Consider the following 19,572-nt stretch of genomic DNA (forward strand, 5'->3'; position numbering starts at 1 on the left):
TTGTATGTGCTGGGCCCCCAGGTAATGGCTGGTTGTATGTGCTGGGCCCCCAGGTAATGGCTGGTTGTATGTGCTGGGCCCCCAGGTAATGGCTGGTTGTATGTGCTGGGCCCCCAGGTAATGGCTGGTTGTATGTGCTGGGCCCCCAGGTAATGGCTGGTTGTATGTGCTGGGCCCCCCGGTAATGGCTGGTTGTATGTGCTGGGCCCCCCGGTAATGGCTGGTTGTATGTGCTGGGCCCCCCGGTAATGGCTGGTTGTATGTGCTGGGCCCCCCGGTAATGGCTGGTTGTATGTGCTGGGCCCCCCGGTAATGGCTGGTTGTATGTGCTGGGCCCCCAGGTAATGGCTGGTTGTATGTGCTGGGCCCCCCGGTAATGGCTGGTTGTATGTGCTGGGCCCCCAGGTAATGGCTGGTTGTATGTGCTGGGCCCCCAGGTAATGGCTGGTTGTATGTGCTGGGCCCCCAGTTCACACAGTACATATATATGAGGGGCCCCTGGCGAAGGTCAGCGAATGCTGTGAGTCTGATCACATACATAGGCCTCCAGTGTCAGGTACAGTGCTGCCCATAATTATTCATACCCCTGGCAAATTTTGACTTAAAGTTACTTTTATTCAACCAGAAAGTAATTTTTTGACGGGAAATGACATTGGCGTCTCCCAAAAGATAATAAGACGATGTACAAGAGGCATTATTGTGGGGAAAAACATTTGAGCAAAAAATACAAGATGTTCTGCACTGTGGAAAATCTCAGAGGACGTGGTCGGAAGCCAAAAGTGACACCTGAGCTGCCAGGAGGATAGTTAGAGAGGTGATAAAGAATCCAAGGATCACCACCAAGGCCATCCTGGTGAATCTGGGCTCTGCTGGTGGCAATGTCTCAAGGCAGACAATCCAACGGACACTGCAGACCAAGGAGGACGCCACTTCTCCAGATAAGGCACACAAGAGCTCGCTTGGCCTTTGCAGAAGCTCATCTGGACAAAGAAGAAGACTTCTGGTCTTCTGTGTTATGGTCAGATGAAACAAAAATTGAATTGTTTGGTCACAATGATGTTTCCTTCATTTGGCGTAAAAAAGGAGAAGCCTTCAACCCAAAGAACACCATCCCCACGGTCAAACATGGTGGTGGGAACCTAATGCTTTGGGGGTGTTCTTCAGCCAATGGACCAGGGAACCTGATCACAGTAAACGGCACCATGAAAAAAGAGCAATACATGAGGATTCTCAACGACAACATCAGGCCTTCTGCAGAGAAACGTGGCCTTGGCCACCAGTGGACATTTCAGTATGACAATGACCCAAAACACACAACAAAAGTGGTGAAGAAACGGTTATCAGACAACATTAACGTTTTGGAGCGGCCACAGCCAGAGTCCAGACTGGAATCCAATTGAGAATCTGTGGAGGGAGCTAAAGATCAGGGTGATGGCAAGAAGACCCTCCAACCTGAAAGATTTGGGGCTCATTGCTAAAGATGAATGGGCAAAAATACCTGTGGAGACCTGCAAAAAGCTGGTCTGCAATTATAGGAAGCGTCTGATTGCTGTAATAGCCAATAAAGGCTTTTCTATTCATTATTGGACTGGACACTTTTCGCTCAAATGTAAATAAAAGCTGAGAAATGTTTTTTTCCCCCCACAATAATGCCTCTTGTACATCGTCTTATTGTCTTTTGGGAGACACCGATGTCATTTCCCGTAAAAAATAAATAAATTACTCGCTGGTTGAATAAAAGTAGCTTTATGTCAAAATTTGCCAGGGGTATGAATAATTATGGGCAGCGCTGTAGGTGCAGGTCCCACCTCTGAGACCTGGACCCCTCTCTACAATGGGCCCGTGGGGTGCACTCCATTAAGTTCTATGGGAGTTCCGAAAAAAGCCAAGGAAGCGAGCATGATTAGCTGTTTTTGGAAATGAATGGAGAGTGCACTGCACATGTGCTCGCTTCAGGAGGTAGAACAGGACCCCTAGCGATATGCCACCACAGTCTCAGAGGAGACCACCCCTTTTAATTTCTCAGACTCACAAAGACTGTAAGGCTGAGTTCACACGGGCGTTGCGGGAACATGTGCGATTTTTTCCGCGCGAGTGCAAAACATTGTAATGCGTTTTGCACGCGCGTGAGAAAAATCGGCATGTTTGATACCCAAACCTGAACTTCTTCACAGAAGTTTGGGCTTGGGATCGGTGTTCTGTAGATTGTATTATTTTCCCTTATAACATAGTTATAAGGGAAAATAATAGCATTCTGAATATAGAATGCATAGTACAATAGCGCTGGAGGGGTTAAAAAAAATAATAATTTAACTCTCCTTAATCCACTTGCTCGCGCAGCCCGGCTTCTCTTCTGTCTTCGTCTTAGCTGTGTGCAGGAAAAGGACCTGTGGTAACAGTCACTCCGGTCATCACATGGTCCGTCACATGATCTTTTACCATGGTGATGGATCATGTGATGACCGGAGTGACGTCACCACAGGTCCTTTTCCTGCACACAGCAAAGAAGAAGACAGAAGAGATGCCGGCTGCGCGAGCAAGTGGATTAAGGTGAGTTAAAAAAAAAAAATTTTAACCCCTCCAGCGCTATTGTACTATGCATTCTGTATTCAGAATGCTATTATTTTCCCTTATTACCATGTTATAAGGGAAAATAATAATGATCGGGTCTCCATCCCGATCGTCTCCTAGCAACCGTGCGTGAAAATCGCACCGCATCCGCACTTGCTTGCGGATGCTTGCGATTTTCACGCAGTCCCATTCACTTCTATGGGGCCTGCGTTGCGTGGAAAACGCACAATATAGAGCATGCTGCGATCTTCACGCAACGCATAAGTGATGCGTGAAAATCACTTCTCATGTGCACAGCCCCATAGAAATGAATGGGTCCAGTTTCAGTGCGGGTGCAATGCGTTCACCTCCCGTGTGAACTCCGCCTAAAACGGCGTATCAAAAGGCGCATGTGCTGACCAAAAGTGAGCAGAGAGCAGTTGCACATGCGCAGTGCACTATTTCTATGTGACTTTTGAAAATACCTGAGCGTGCTCACTCGGCTTTTTACAGAACTCCTATAGAAAGGAATAGAGTGCACACTGCGCATGCGCTCTCCTTCACTTTGGAGGTTGTAGAGATAGGTGCAGGTCCCCCCTCTGAGACCCACACCCATCTGACATTGGGAATATGCCGCCAATGTACGACATGGACCAACCTCTTTAAAAAAAACAACAACAAAAAACCGATCCCAGCATCGGGCCCTATATTCTCCTCTCTGTATAGTGTGGCCCTTCGCTGCCAGACTGTATACTGAGACAGTCCAGGATTACAAAAACATGGCTGCTTTTATTCCAAACAGCACCACCCCTGTCCGCAGGCGGTATGCGGTATTGCAGCTCTGCCCCATTGACTCCAATGGAGCTGAGCTGCAATTCCAGACACAACCTGTGGACAGGGGTGGCGCTGTTTTTTGAAGAAAGCAGCCATGTTTTTCTAATTTTGAGCAAATCTTTTAACCCCGGAGTGATTTGTTCCTTGGGAATTTGGATGGAGGATTAAAACCACCCGGGAACCTCCTGAGCAGGTGGCGAGCGATGTCCCCGGGACTTCCTTATCTAGATGTACAAATCTGCCTTGGCCCAGCAAGTTCTTCTGTCTCTGAATGTACAAACAAGGGTAATGTTGTCATTCGCTGACAGGAAGCAGATATGCGGCAAGACAGTTCACATGGCTTTGAGTCACGAGTCTTGGAGAGCTGTAGACTAGACGGTAAAGTCCCGGATGTCGGTGGCGTGACAGCGAGGTCACATGATCGGAGTCACACGGCCACCTGTGACCAGGATGTCATGGCTGGAGTTTCAGGGGAGGAGGGTCTAAGGCTCCTTGGAGACACATGTGCTCTGGATCTCAGCCTGTGGGGAGGATGTGTCAGGACGCTGCTTGTGGAGGGGTGACTTGGGGTCCTCTTTAGTTGTGTGCTGGGTTAGCCCTTTACATGACTGCACAACAGGGTCCCTTTAACTGGCTGTAGATGGGGTTCCCCTTTAGTTGTTTACACATAGGGCTCTGGGTTCCCCTTATCTGGGGGCCCATGGGGCTCCTATGTTCCCCTTTGGTTGTTTACACATAGGGCTCTGGGTTCCTCTTATCTGAGGGCCCATGGGGCTCCTGTGTTCCCCCCTCTAGCGGAGGGCCCATGGGGCTCCTATGTTCCCCTTCTAGCGGAGGGCCCATGGGGCTCCTATGTTCCCCTTCTAGCGGAGGGCCCATGGGGCTCCTATGTTCCCCTTCTAGCGGAGGGCCCATGGGGCTCCTGGGTTACCCTTTAGCTGGCAACACTTCATGCTCCCCAGTTCCCTATCAGCACAACAGGGCTGGAGTTCCCCTTTAGCTGGAGCCCCCAGGACTCCTAGCTTCCCCTACAACTGGCAACACATGGGACTCCTCGGTTCCCTATTAAATGGCAGAACACAAGGCTCCGGAGTTCCCCTTTCACACTGAAGTCCCGGGCTCCCCTTTAGTTTTCTGATCAGCAGGGGTGCTGGATGTCAAACCCCCGCCGATGAGCTAGTGACGGACTGTTCTGAGGATAAAGGCTGTGTTCACATCCGCGTTGTGGTTAACCAGTGACAGATCGGTCACACGACTGCACCCACGGCCTCCTGACGTCTAGATGGTAGCGGACACCGATGTGGGGAGACAATTGGTGTAAATCCTTCCTTCTCGCTGTGTCACCCCGTCCCCTGTCATTCTGTAGACGTGACTTCCCATCTCCGCCTTCTCTGTGTCATCGGCAGTGCTGGCAGGTGATTGCACGTGGCATGCTTTGGCAGTAAGATACTAGATAGAAGTTGGCAAGTGTGCCCATGTCACACAGATTTCACACGTCTTCATATGTCTCCTGCACTTGCACGATGCTCGCAACGCGACACCCGTAAATGATAGCGGCCTTTCATCCCGCGTGCTGCAGCAACCGCCAGCACGAAATTCTGGAAATGCAAATGTCAAATGCAAAAATGTCCTGTAAATGTCACTGCTCAGCTTATGCTGGAAGCCTGCCATCCCCGGGGAGGGCTCCTGAATGGGATTTTACTGCACCTCGGAATTGCCTGCCAGCAATTGCCCCGTTACCTTTACTGATAGTAGATGATCCGTGGGCCGCGCCAGACGGGGCGAGTGATTACAACTCCCATCAGGTCTAGTATTAGTATTGCTGCTTCTCCTAGTTTATTAATATTGGGCAACTGCTAGTTGTGCAATTTTCCTATTCAGCAACTGAGGTAGCTGCTGATTTCAGGCAAAAAGAAACCAAAATGGAGAAGTGATTGAGCCTGTCTAAATCTGCTGAGATATTGCAATAAGGATTGGACTTAAAGGGTTATTCCAGGTTGTTAATATTGATGGGCTATCCTCAGGATAGGTCATCAGTGGGGTCCGACTCCCGGCACCCAGGCCGATCAGCAATTGGAAGAGGTCACAGCACTCAGGTGAGCGCTGTGGTCTCTTTCTCAGTCTGTGACGTAATTTCCATCAGTCCTATGGTCTATGTACAGCTCAGATCTATTCAAGTGAATGGGCCTGGGCTGCAATACCAAGAAGAGCCACTGTACAATGTATGGCGCTGTGCTTGGTGTACTCTGAAGGCTGCAGAGCTCCGCCTAGCGCTGCGGCCCCTTCTTACAGCTGAGTATTGGGGTTGCTGGGAGTCATAGATCAGTTTGTCAGTCCCCTTTAAATTACTGAAGCCCCTAGAGTTCCTCCATATGTCGCTATATGGTGCGTTATTTGGAATTATTTTCCCCTAGAAGCCGTGCTGTGTAATATGACCTTTGAAGGAGATTGGAAAATGCTGAAATCTACCTGTGAGGCCATGATCCGATGCCAGATGGGAGAGGACTGTGAGCCTTAGGCCCCTTTCAGACGAGCGAGTGTCACGCTGCGGACTCGCAGAGCAGCACCTGTCCTGACCTCCCTAGCCGGGGTCACATAGCATTATATTGATTTATGATGCTGTGTACATGTCGGTCCTATCCAATACTACAGACCTCTAAAGGTTACATAGCATTATATTGATTTATGATGCTATCGTGACCCCGGCAGTGCTAGGGAGGTCAGGACAGGTGCTGCTCTGCGAGACCGCAGCGTGACACTCGCTCGTCTGAAAGGGGCCTAAGGGTACTTTCACACGACCGTATTTATGGGTCTGCCTCTGTCCCGCAATTTTGTGACCCATTCTTTTCAGTGGGGCTGCAAAAGATGGCGACAGCACACCTTGTCAATTGCGGGCAAGAATAGGCATTTCTAACATAGGGCTGGCCGTATGCCTTCTGCAAAATGCAGAATGCATATGGGGCTGGTATCCGCAATTTGTGGACCGCAAAACGCATACAGTTGTGTGACTAGACCCTTAACTGTAGCGAGATCCACGGCGCTCGGTTGCAGCATTGCAAAATATTTGCTGGTTTGTAAATCGTAAAGCGCCATAAACGACGTTGGAGAAATATCAGGCGAACCCACCTATCGTCTACCGTGCCTGGGGGCGGCACGCCAGAACGCCGAATAAACTGCTGTTGTGTGTGTGTTCAGCTTTAGACGCTTTCAAGATTTCGGCTAAGTGCAGTGAAACATCCTGGAAGGGAGGTCCGTGGTGCAGCTGTGGATCCAGAATGAGGAGGTTTTATAATCTCTTGTGAATGTATGACGCAGATCCGCCATCAGGAATTGGCCCCGGGGGCTGCTTTTTGAAATATTGCACCAAGGGGAGATTTATTAAGATCTAAAAATCAAAAAGTTGCGCCATTTTTGTGCAAGAAATGTGCCACTTTTTTTTTTATAAATTCCCCCAACATTCCACTCTTGCCATACGCATGCATTTTTGTTGCTTTTTGCACCATTTTCTTGTCATGGAGTAAGATGCGCCAAATTTATTAAGAGGTGACCAGACCATTGAACTTCTCTGCAGGGAAAGCTGGCGCAGTGCTGTGCACGATGCAGGTCGATGGAGGCCCAGATGGATCGGTCACATAACCCTCCATCAATGACCATCCGTGCCCCTACTTTAATATATGCCAGCTTGTAGCATAATTTCTAAGAAGTCTGTCGGACCGCAGGAGGCCGTTCCTGCTCCCGCCAAGCCTTCTTACTCAAAATGCCACTTGTTCCATATATTGCGACTTTATTAAGTCAAAAAAATGGCGCAGATCACTTGAAAAATTTCCTCCAGACCGTTTCCTGTGAGAAATAACGAGCAATTTACAGAGGGTAAAGTAAGGACTGCACGGACAACAGGGGTGCGTTTGCCCAGTCCCTGGGACCTCTGCGGCGTGGGTCGTATGTTACTCAGATGCAGAACCCCTGCTACATGCCCCGGGTGTCATGGTCGGATTACGAACAGTCACCAGAAAGGCATGTATTATAGATTTGTCTGGCTTCAGAGGCTTTTATGAGGTTACGATGTCATGGGATTAGATTTATAATTTAGAATAGAATTAGGCTCAGAGATTTTTTGATGGCTTTGATAAAGATCCTGTACGGAGGCCACAGGGGGCATCACCAGGAGATGTGATGGACCTATATCCTTTATACACTCTGTACATTGCCGTACGCCTCTTTCAGGGCTTCTAGTTTTAGTTCCTTTTTGTACTGAAGTGATTTACTTTAGAAAGCGTAAATATTTTTTGCCCGGGTGAGACGTGGACGCTTGCATTGTAGACCCATTGCCATCTGTGCCCATTTTAACGTGGAAGGGTGGAGTAATGGCCGCAGATAACTTCATTACTATTCCACAAGTTCATGTTAATTAGTGTGTCGGACTGTGAGGATCCTCCGATCAAATATAGGGTTCTACATTACCAACATGGCGTCTACATCAACCCCTTCTACCCTACTCCTTACCAAGGGGCCCTTGGTTCTGGTATCTAAAATGGCTGGGTCCTGTCCATTATGGTTATGCCAGTAGTGGGAGCCATAATGAAGCGTTCTGCCGCCCTTGCTCAATTCAGAACTGATGATGGATACCAGCTTAGATCCACCGAGGTGATGGTAGGGTGTGCCTTTTGTTTGATAGAGCCTCCCAACCTAAATTGATTAATTCCGGTGACATTCATCTTCTTAGGAGGAGGGTAACATGTGCAGCACTCATATTGTGCTAGGGTCTTCCAGTGCTTTAGATAAAAGCACTTGTGTGAGGATCTGACCGCCCCTTGGTTATAGGAGTGATGCTGAAGATTGACTAACTCCATCAATGTTATGCGTGTTTCTTCCAGTCAGAAGGAGATGGTTATATCGCCATCGTGCAAGCCCCTCCAGGTGAGGGTCTTTCAGCTGTTTGGTGAAGCCTCTCCTCTCCCATTTCGGTCTGCAAGACCCTTATGTAAAGACCAACAAAGTTTAGGTCTGTCAGTCCCATAAATGAAGGCCCTCTACGAGGGTCTGCCAGTTCATTCGATGAAATTGCTCGAGGGTCTTCCAGTCCCTTAGACGAAAGCCCTCAACGAGGGTCTGCCAGTCCCTTAGACGAAAGCCCTCAACGAGGGTCGGCCAGTCCCTTAGACGAAAGCCCTCAACGAGGGTCGGCCAGTCCCTTAGACGAAAGCCCTCAACGAGGGTCGGCCAGTCCCTTAGACGAAAGCCCTCAACGAGGGTCGGCCAGTCCCTTAGACGAAAGCCCTCAACGAGGGTCTGCCAGTCCCTTAGACGAAAGCCCTCAACGAGGGTCTGCCAGTCCCTTAGACGAAAGCCCTCAACGAGGGTCTGCCAGTCCCTTAGACGAAAGCCCTCAACGAGGGTCTGCCAGTCCCTTAGACGAAAGCCCTCAACGAGGGTCTGCCAGTCCCTTAGACGAAAGCCCTCAACGAGGGTCTGCCAGTCCCTTAGACGAAAGCCCTCAACGAGGGTCTGCCAGTCCCTTAGACGAAAGCCCTCAACGAGGGTCTGCCAGTCCCTTAGACGAAAGCCCTCAACGAGGGTCTGCCAGTCCCTTAGACGAAAGCCCTCAACGAGGGTCTGCCAGTCCCTTAGACGAAAGCCCTCAACGAGGGTCTGCCAGTCCCTTAGACGAAAGCCCTCAACGAGGGTCTGCCAGTCCCTTAGACGAAAGCCCTCAACGAGGGTCTGCCAGTCCCTTAGACGAAAGCCCTCAACGAGGGTCTGCCAGTCCCTTAGACGAAAGCCCTCAACGAGGGTCTGCCAGTCCCTTAGACGAAAGCCCTCAACGAGGGTCTGCCAGTCCATTAGACGAAAGCCCTCAACGAGGGTTTGCCAGTCCCTTAGACGAAAGCCCTCAAGTTAGGATCTTTCAGTCCCATCGACGAAAGCCCTCAAGTTAGGATCTTTCAGTCCCATCAATGAATGCTGTGCTCAAGAGTCTCCTGTCCCTTAGAAGAAAGTCCTTAGCCAGGGTCAGCCAGTCACATAGATGAAAGCCTGCGAGTGAGGGCTAGATGCACCCTTAGTGCTGGACATTATGAGGTGAATGGTTGAATCTTCCATTGACACATGCGTTATGGTGGGATGCCTACCATTTACTACTCTCAATGGTCTACCGGCCAATTTTTTGAAAGCCCTCAAGAAAGAGAAGGTATTAGTTTGTTGGTTGTCAGGATGAGGCAGTACAAGTCTAATGTATCTGGGCAGCTGGTGAAGTGAGAACTGCAGAACTTTCTCTATTTCATGTCCCTGTATTTTGAGCTGCGGAACCGTTTAGTTTGAGCCCCACTCTGAAACAAGAGCGGATTGGCGACCTTCCCTTCCTGTCTTAATTTCGTCATTTCTAGGGTTCAGGAGATTTCTATCTCCTCCTTTCTCACCTTACCCGTCCTCCCGTTTTGCCTCGCTTCAGTTATCTTCCCGTCTAATGTTGTTGCTTGCGTCCTTGCATTATCTGTCTTCTGCATCTGCTGAGTTTCTTTTTCCCTTTCTTCTATCAGACCGGTTGGTTGCTTGTTATTGATTTTGGGTTGGCGCCTATCATCTCAGCCGGAACGGAGCCTTCTCTATCTACAGCTCTTATTAGAATAACAAAACAGCCGTTCACGTTTAAATAAAGGAAACCAGGAATTTGGAAGCCGACCCGGCTGTTTTCTGCACTTTACTACTGCCGTGTATGTGGTTTAGATTTCATCCCGTGTTCTTTTCATTCACTCAATCTTTAATTGTGTGTAATTGAGGGGAGTGGCTGTAATGGGGCCGGGCAGTGGCCATTTTGAATAATAATTTAACATATTCACCAGCTGAATTACTATCTAACTGGATCCTAAAGTCTACAGAAATCTACCACGACATGTAGACCCTTGATCATCAAGAACCGATTTTTCCGGGGCAGATCCTTCACTGCCCTTTTGATGTTTTCACTGAATGTATTACCCAGTCTTCAGTGTCTGGAGGTTGTTACCCCTCTGTTTCATCCATGGAAGACGTTGTGTTTCTTTATGATCAGAGATGACCATGTCCTACATCATTGATGGGAGAGAGACTTAAGTGGGGCAGCGTAATGTTAATTAGTGTACTCATAGGCTGGCTGGAGTATCCTCTCAATAGGGTTAGGCACTGATCTGGACAGGGTGCAGCTTTCTGCCATGTCAGAGAAGGGGCAATGGAGGGGATGTAGAATGAAGCCTTTCATCCTGGATGTCGATGTTATGGAATTACTACTACTACTCCTTCCTTCCTCCTTTCCTTTCCTTTAACTCCTTTCTTTTCTTCTTTTCTTCTTTCCTTTACCTCTTTCCTTTCCTTTCTTTTCTTCTTTCCTTTCCTTTCTTTTCTTCTTTCCTTTCCTTTCTTTTCTTCTTTCCTTTCCTTTCTTTTCTTCTTTCCTTTCCTTTCTTTTCTTCTTTCCTTTCCTTTCTTTTCTTCTTTCCTTTCCTTTCTTTTCTTCTTTCCTTTCTTTTCTTCTTTCCTTTCCTTTCTTTTCTTCTTTCCTTTCCTTTCTTTTCTTCTTTCCTTTCCTTTCTTTTCTTCTTTCCTTTCCTTTCTTTTCTTCTTTCCTTTCCTTTCTTTTCTTCTTTCCCTTCCTTCCTTTCCTTCTTTCCTTCCTTCCTTTTCTTCCTTCCTTTCCTTTTTTCCTTTCCTTCTTTCCTTCCTTCCTTTTCTTCTTTCCTTTCTTTCTTTCTTTCCTTCCTTCCTTTTTTTCCTTCTTTTTTTTTTTTCCTTTCTTTTCTTCCTTTCCTTCTTTCTTTCTTTTCTTTTCTTCTTTCCTTTCTTTTTTTTTTTCCTTTCCTTTCTTTTCTTCTTTCCTTTCCTTTCTTTTCTTCTTTCCTTTCCTTTCTTTTCTTCTTTCCTTTCCTTTCTTTTCTTCTTTCCTTTCCTTTCTTTTCTTCTTTCCTTTCCTTTCTTTTCTTCTTTCCTTTCCTTTCTTTTCTTCTTTCCTTTCCTTTCTTTTCTTCTTTCCTTTCCTTTCTTTTCTTTTCTTTTCTTTTCTTTTCTTTTCTTATTCCCTTCCTTCCTTTCTTGAAAAAAGTCATTTTTTTGTGTTGCTGCATTCCAAAAGAGGGGTGTTTGGCGGGGGGGGGGGGGGCAGGGGGTTGAATAGAAGTTCCGGCATACAGTAGTATTCCACAGTATTAGTGCCTGTCAGTGTTACTGACCATCCATCGGATGCTCACAGCAGACCTAGGAGCTTTCCTTAGGACCCCGTTAATGTCCAGTACATAGTGTCAGTGGCCCCTGTGGAGCGGCACATACATTATGTCTGCCTGGTCAGCATTTATGTTAGGTCTCCATATTTCTGCCCCATTTGTCCCAGCAATGGAGGTGACCAGTGACTAATGGTCCTCACACTGATCACGAGTCAGGCAACTGACCTCTAGGACTCTCATTGTAGCATCATCTTCAAAAGGGGAAGCTTGTCTCCGTGGTCCAGTAGTATGCGATGCACTGTAGTTGTGTGTTTTTTTTATTTTTTGTTTTTTTATTCTTTTTATGAAATATTATGTAAAATGCACATAATCTAAGGCTAGTTTCACACCAGCGTTTTTTTTTTTGTTCATGTTCCGCTTTATTTAATACAACACTATGCATCCATTCCGTTCGTATGCGGTTGTATTAAATTGAAACCGAACAAACCGGATCTGGCATTAAAATCATTGTAAGTCAATGGGGGACGGATCCGTTTTTTTTTAAAATGCCGGATCCGGTTTGTTCCATTTCTCAGACCGGACACAAAACCGCTGCTTACTGTCACAAAACGGAACTGATGCATCCATCATTGACAATAAGGGGGGACAAAACTGAACCGTTTTGGCCCGATTTTGAGGTCCTCTGCCAGATCTCAAAATCGGAAAGCCAAAAACGCTAATGTAAAGATAGCCTAAATTAGGATTTTTATGTGTCCCATCAGTTAAGTGTCCTTTTTTTTTTTAAATTGCTCATAGAGCAGGGATCAGCAACCTTCGGCACTCCAGCTGTGGTGAAACTACAACTCCCAGCATGCACACTTGTTTTGCTGTTTTCAGAACTTCCATAGAAATGAATGGAGCATGCTGGGAGTTGTAGTTTCACGACAGCTGGAGTGCCGAAGGTTGCTGACCACTGTCGTAGAGGCATGTCTGAAATTATAATAGGTGGGGTCCAAGTGTTGAGACCCCTATACATCTATAAAATGTAGGGACAGAAACGCTCAACCCCCATTCTTTTTGTTCAGGTCTCCTCGGAGAGCAGAACCGACAGGAACTAAGGGGCACAATGCTCATCTGAGCGCTTCTGCCCCTTCCTTTTAGCAAGCCGTGGAGGTCTCCTCACCTGGACCCCCACAGATCCGAACTTCTGAAGTGTAAATTTTAAGTTTCCATTCCTTAATAACAGTTCGCTGATGACATTGGTTCACATTAGGAATGGGTGACTGGTCTCACAATGTTATGATGGGGATGAAAGTCCTGGATGGAAATGTTAGGTATCCCTGACCTCTTGATGAAGCATTTTTTGCATGATGTTCTCTTTTATTTTCCAGGAAGTCATTGCCGTCTTCAAACCAAAAACAGAGGAGCCCTACGGCCAGCTGAACCCCAAGTGGACAAAGTGGCTGCAGAAGCTGTGCTGCCCCTGCTGTTTCGGAAGGGACTGTCTTGTTTTGAACCAGGGATATCTGTCCGAGGCCGGAGCCAGTCTAGTAGACCAAAAACTGGAGCTAAATATTGTTCCTCGCACTAGGGTAATCTCACTCCTCCATTATGCAGGCAGCTAGAATTCAGCTGTGGCTCCACGGAGATGTGGCGTCGCCTCTGATTTGCAGTAAAATTGCACATGGCCACAATGGACTATTGGTTTAGACTTGAGGGCCACTGGAACCGGCTACTCAGTCTGTTCATGAAATGTGGAACTCATTAAAGGGTTTCTCTGCGATTTTTCATATTGATGGCCTATATCCAAAACTCCAATCTAGACAGCACTTCAAGTGATAAGGAGAGGGAGGTGCACGCCCCCAAGGGGTAAGATTCAACTCCCCCACATAAATGGATAGTCCAAAACTGTACAAGATTAAGACATCGGTTTTAATTTCAAAATTGGGTATCCAAAGCAAAGTCGCATCTGGAATAAAAAGGATCACCAATTTTGCAATTGGATGTGCTGTCTCCATCTTGTACCGTTTTGGACTATTATCCGGATAGGTAATCAATACGAAATTGGCAGAGTCCGACTCCTGCCACCCCTGTGCCATCAGCTGTTTGAGGAAACTGCGGCGCTCACCGGAGCCTCCTCGCAGCTTACCAAGCACAACGCTGTCCATTTAGTAGCAACTGTGCTTGGTATCGCAGCTCAGGCCTATTCACTTGACGCCTAGGCCATGTGACCGATGAACGCGATGTCACATGTCCTAGAGAGAGGCCAATGCTGTGGCCTCTTTGGCCGATCTGATATTGATGACCTTTCCTGAGGATAGGTCACCATCATCAATATTAATATCCTAAAAAAACTCTTTATTATTATCATTTACACTGCTCAAAAAAATAAAGGGAACACAAAAATAACACATCCTAGATCTGAATTAATTAAATATTCTTCTGAAATACTTTGTTCTTTACATAGTTGAATGTGCTGACAACAAAATCACACAAAAATTAAAAAATGGAAATCAAATTTTTCAACCCATGGAGGTCTGGATTTGGAGTCACCCTCAAAATTAAAGTGGAAAAACACACTACAGGCTGATCCAACTTTGATGTAATGTCCTTAAAACAAGTCAAAATGAGGCTCAGTAGTGTGTGGCCTCCACGTGCCTGTATGACCTCCCTACAACGCCTGTGCATGCTCCTGATGAGGTGGCGGACGGTCTCCTGAGGGATCTCCTCCCAGACCTGGACTAAAGCATCTGCCAACTCCTGGACAGTCTGTGGTGCAACGCGACGTTGGTGGATAGAGCGAGACATGATGTCCCAGATGTGCTCAATTGGATTCAGGTCTGGGGAACGGGCGGGCCAGTCCATAGCATCAATGCCTTCGTCTTGCAGGAACTGCTGACACACTTCAGCCACATGAGGTCTAGCATTGTCTTGCATTAGGAGGAACCCAGGGCCAACCGCACCAGCATATGGTCTCACAAGGGGTCTGAGGATCTTATCTCGGTACCTAATGGCAGTCAGGCTACCTCTGGCGAGCACATGGAGGGCTGTGCGGCCCTCCAAAGAAATGCCACCCCACACCATTACTGACCCAATGCCAAACCGGTCATGCTGGAGGATGTTGCAGGCAGCAGAACGTTCTCCACGGCGTCTCCAGACTCTGTCAGGTCTGTCACATGTGCTCAGTGTGAACCTGTTTTCATCTGTGAAGAGCACAGGGCGCCAGTGGCGAATTTGCCAATCTTGGTGTTCTCTGGCAAATGCCAAACGTCCTGCACGGTGTTGGGCTGTAAGCACAACCCCCACCTGTGGACGTCGGGCCCTCATATCACCCTCATGGAGTCTGTTTCTGACCGTTTGAGCAGACACATGCACATTTGTGGCCTGCTGGGGGTCATTTTGCAGGGCTCTGGCAGTGCTCCTCCGGTTCCTCCTTGCACAAAGGCGGAGGTAGCAGTCCTGCTGCTGGGTTGTTGCCCTCCTACGGCCTCCTCCACGTCTCCTGATGTACTGGCCTGTCTCCTGGTAGCGCCTCCATGCTCTGGACACTATGCTGACAGACACAGCAAACCTTCTTACCACAGCTCGCATTGATGTGCCATCCTGGATAAGCTGCACTACCTGAGCCACTTGTGTGGGTTGTAGACTCCGTCTCATGCTACCACTAGAGTGAAAGCACCGCCAGCATTCAAAAGTGACCTGTTGTCACCACCTGCAGAACCACTCCTTTATTGGGGGTGTCTTGCTAATTGCCTATAATTTCCACCTGTTGTCTATCCCATTTGCACAACAGCATGTGAAATTGATTGTCACTCAGTGTTGCTTCCTAAGTGGACAGTTTGATTTCACAGAAGTGTGATTGACTTGGAGTTACATTGTGTTGTTTAAGTGTTCCCTTTATTTTTTTGAGCAGTGTATTTGATTGCGCCATTAAAGGGGTTTTGCAGCGATTTATATTAATGACCTATCCGAGTACTCGTCATTATAGGGTGATGAACAGGAAGCAGTGCTTGCATGGAGCGCCGCCTCCTCTTCAAACATCAGATCGGCGGGGGTGCTGGGTGTCGGAACCCCGCTGATCTGATACAGATGACCTATCCTGAGGATAGGTCATTAATAGAAATCGCTGCACAACCCCTTCAATTCCATGGGACTGTACATCAAGAGGGGGTTACACATACGTAATATAAAAAAATACAATAAACAAACTATTAACAGACTGGTACAGAGGGGGAGAGAATCCTAGATACAAGAGCTTACAATCTACAAATCTCTTTATTGGGGTTGTCTATGTTGGACAGTCTCTTTTTGATTGTTGCAAGGGCCCCCAATAATAAACTGATCACACGGTGTCTCCTCCGGTGAGAATGCCAGCGATCGGTTGTAAGCCCAGGTACATGTTCTCAATTTTCTTGCTGCGCCACCATCAGGGGAAGCAAAGCATTCCATTAGATCCCATTGAAACCATTGGTCGGTCTTGGTCCTCCAGAGTGAGAGAGACTTTTTGAATGGCAATCAATGCTGGTCTGACTTAATGCGGCGTCCAGCTGAAGTGTATTATGGCTGCGCAGTAAGGCTACTTTCACACTTGCGTTGTTGCTTTCCGGTATTAAGGTCCGGCAGAGGATCTCCATACCGGGAAAAAAAAAAGTTTCTGTTTTGTCCTCCGGCATTTTGAATGGAAAGAGATCCATTCAGGATGCATCAGGAGGACGTCTTCCGTTCCAGCAGAAAGCAAGCTGCAAGCTGCGGTTTTGTGTCCGGTCATAAAAATGGGGAAAAAAAACCTGAAAACAATGTAAGTCAATTTTATGGAGCCTAAAAAAAAACTGATCCGTCACCCATTGACTTTCAATGTATTTAGTGACCATAACTGTTTTTTTTTCCTGTTTTTGATTTCACACAACCGCATCCTAACTGAACGGATGCCTCCTGATGTGCGAAATCAAAACGGATCAGTTTTCCTCTGCCGGATCTCAATACCGGTATTAACAACACAAGTGTGAAAGTAGCATGAGGGGCCCTGACCACTCCCAGATCTCCCTCTACATTGTACTTTCATATTCATTATAGAAACGTAATCTGTTCACGCGGCTCTCGATTCCTGTAATCCTTATAGATGGTCAGCTCTGCCCTATGCTTTATTGCAGGTTGTATATTTATCCAGTGAAACATTTAATTACAGCGCCATAGACCGCGTCAAGTCCAGAGGGAAGCGGCTGGCGTTGGAAAAAGTGCCAAAAGTTGGTCAGCGGTTTAATCGGATTGGATTGCCTCCTAAGGTAAGGCAGAAGGACCAATAGCTTGTATGGATGCAGCCCGTTGAGCGCAGTGCTGACTGATCTGATTAAAACACTCCATAATTAGACATCTTCTTCTGTTGGGGCCTCAGGTCTCAGCGCTCGTTTTCTTTCACTAGGAATAAGTAATTTAACTGGTCAAGAATGCAGAACAAGCCCTGTGACGTGATCAAGGCCCATGTCTACTTCTGGCAGACAGCCATTGGTCTGTTAAAGGGCCCCAGGGCTGTCTGACCATACTTCCTGTTGTTAGGGCACACTCGGGTATGTCCTGACGTATGTACTATTCTCCGCTGGTCTCTACCACTCCGTCCTCTCTCGACACAATGCCCAATCAGCCAATCACTAATGCCTCAGCCAGTGGGAACTTCCTGTTTGTCGAGAGAGGGCGGGGTGGTAGAGACCAGCGGGCGACGGGAGCGGCAGGGGATCAATGAAGGGAGTATTTTTACTTCCCTCTCAGTCCACTGCCACCAATTTTTTTTTTTTCTCCACTGGAAAACTCCTTTAAATAGAAGTCCTGGTACATAAAATAATATACATTTTTTGGTCTTGTAACAACCTTTGCGATAAATCCATAACCATTTATGATTGACTGTAAAGAAAAAAATGAAAAAATGCATATAAATGAAACGCTGTCTGTGTACCAAGAAATGGAAGCTACATAAAGTACAACTCCTCTCCAAAGAGCTAAGCCATATGCCACCAATGTCCGAGATGAGAATACTCCTTAAAGGGCATCTGTCAGCAGTTTTGTACCTACGACACTGGCTGAGCTGTTACATGTGCGCTTGGCAGCTGAAGGCGTCTGTGTTGGTCCCATGTTCATATGTGGCCTCATGGCTGAGAAAAATAAGGTTTTAATATATGCAATTGAGCCTCTAGGAGCAACAGGGGCGTCACCATTACACCTAGAGGCTCAGCTCTCTCTGCAACTGCAACACCCTCTTCACTTTGATTGACAGGACCAGGGATGATAACATTTACACTGCCTGGTTCTGTCAAAGTGCAGAGAGAGCAGAGCCTCTAGGTGTAATGGCAACGCCCCCGTTGCTCCTAGAGGCTAATTTGCATATATTAAAACCTAATTTTTCTCAACAATGCAGACACATAGGAACATGGGACCAACACAGATGTCTTCAGCTGCCAAATGCACATGTAACAGGTCAGCCAGTGTCATAGGGGCAAAACTGCTGACAGATGCCCTTTAAATAGGATCACAGAGATTTTCCCATAGACTGCAATGGTAAGCCATTGCAGTCTGTTGTAGAAGTGATCTAATGATCGCATGATAAGTCCCCTAAGGGGCCTAAAAATAAAGTAAAACATTTTAATATAAGGGGGGAAAAAAAACTAAATTGTCAAACCAGTTTTCTGGTTGAATTGCCTCCTAAAAGGTTTGTATAGAAAGTGATTGATTAAAAGTCATACTGTACATACTCAAAATGGTATCAAATAAAAACTACAAAAGAGCCCTTACATAGACAGATATATCTGTCTATCTAAGGTTTGTCAGAAGAAAATTAAAACATGCCAAAACAATATAAAACCTATATAAATACAAAACCTCTAAAACTATGGTGCAATCCAGGTGTTTTTTTTTTCCAATTCCACCCCATTAGAAAATTTTCTTCCCAGCTTCCCACTAAATTTATATGGAATACTAAATAGTGTCGTTAGAAAGTACAACTTGTCCTACAAAAAAACAAGACCCGTTCAGCTATGTTAAAGGGAAAAAAAAGTTATGGCTTATGGAAGGCGAAGAGGAAAAAATGGAAAATGGTTGAAGTGGGAAGGGGGTTAAACGTACATTCAACTATTAAGCATTCTGGATTTTCCGTCACAGGAGCTCAATACCGGAAAAAAACTGATCAGTTTTATCCTAATGCATTCTGAATACAGAGCAATCCGTTCAGGGTGCATCAGTTCAGTCCCTCTTACGTTTTTTGGCCGGAGAAAATACCGCAGCATGCCGGAGTTTTTCTCTCCGGCCAAAAATACTGATCACTTGCCGAAATGCCGGATCTGGCATTAATTTCCATTGAAATGTATTAGTGCCGGATCCGGCATTAAGTGTACTGGCAAAACGGATCCGGTTTTCCGGTTTTCACATGCGCAGACTAGGGCTGCAGTAAACGATTATTTTAGTAATCGAGTATTCTATCGATTATTTTTTACGATTAATCGAGTAATCTAATAAGAAAAAAAATAATAGACTGTTTTCCTTTATAAAAACTCAGACCCCCTGCCATTAGTCCCCAACACCCTTTGTTCCCCACTGTGCCATCAGCTCTCCCCACCCAGTGCCATCAGCTCTCCCCCACCCAGTGCCATCAGCTCTCCCCACCCAGTGCCATCAGCTCTCCCTCACCCCAGTGCCATCAGCTCTCCCTCACCCCAGTGCCATCAGCTCTCCCTCACCCCAGTGCCATCAGCTCTCCCTCACCCCAGTGCCATCAGCTCTCCCTCACCCCAGTGCCATCAGCTCTCCCTCACCCCAGTGCCATCAGCTCTCCCTCACCCCAGTGCCATCAGCTCTCCCTCACCCCAGTGCCATCAGCTCTCCCTCACCCCAGTGCCATCAGCTCTCCCTCACCCCAGTGCCATCAGCTCTCCCTCACCCCAGTGCCATCAGCTCTCCCTCACCCCAGTGCCATCAGCTCTCCCTCACCCCAGTGCCATCAGCTCTCCCTCACCCCAGTGCCATCAGCTCTCCCTCACCC

At 47.1% G+C, this 19,572-nt stretch overlaps 1 protein-coding gene across 3 annotated transcripts in view; it reads left to right on the forward strand.

The window, feature by feature from the left end:
• Window positions 1-19,572, forward strand: part of PI4K2A (phosphatidylinositol 4-kinase type 2 alpha) — a 35,440-nt gene that overhangs the window by 682 nt on the left and 15,186 nt on the right. For 2 of the 3 annotated variants that reach the window (XM_040438746.1, XM_040438747.1), the window contains exons 2-3: window positions 12,941-13,141; window positions 16,700-16,831. In XM_040438746.1, the coding sequence (XP_040294680.1) occupies window positions 12,941-13,141; window positions 16,700-16,831 (333 nt within the window). Of the gene's footprint in view, window positions 1-7,254; window positions 7,399-12,940; window positions 13,142-16,699; window positions 16,832-19,572 lie in introns of those variants that run through there. The other variant, XM_040438748.1, reaches the window with a different exon arrangement.

The sequence above is a fragment of the Bufo bufo genome, chromosome 6 (genome assembly GCF_905171765.1).
Source record: "Bufo bufo chromosome 6, aBufBuf1.1, whole genome shotgun sequence".
NCBI lineage: Eukaryota > Metazoa > Chordata > Amphibia > Anura > Bufonidae > Bufo > Bufo bufo.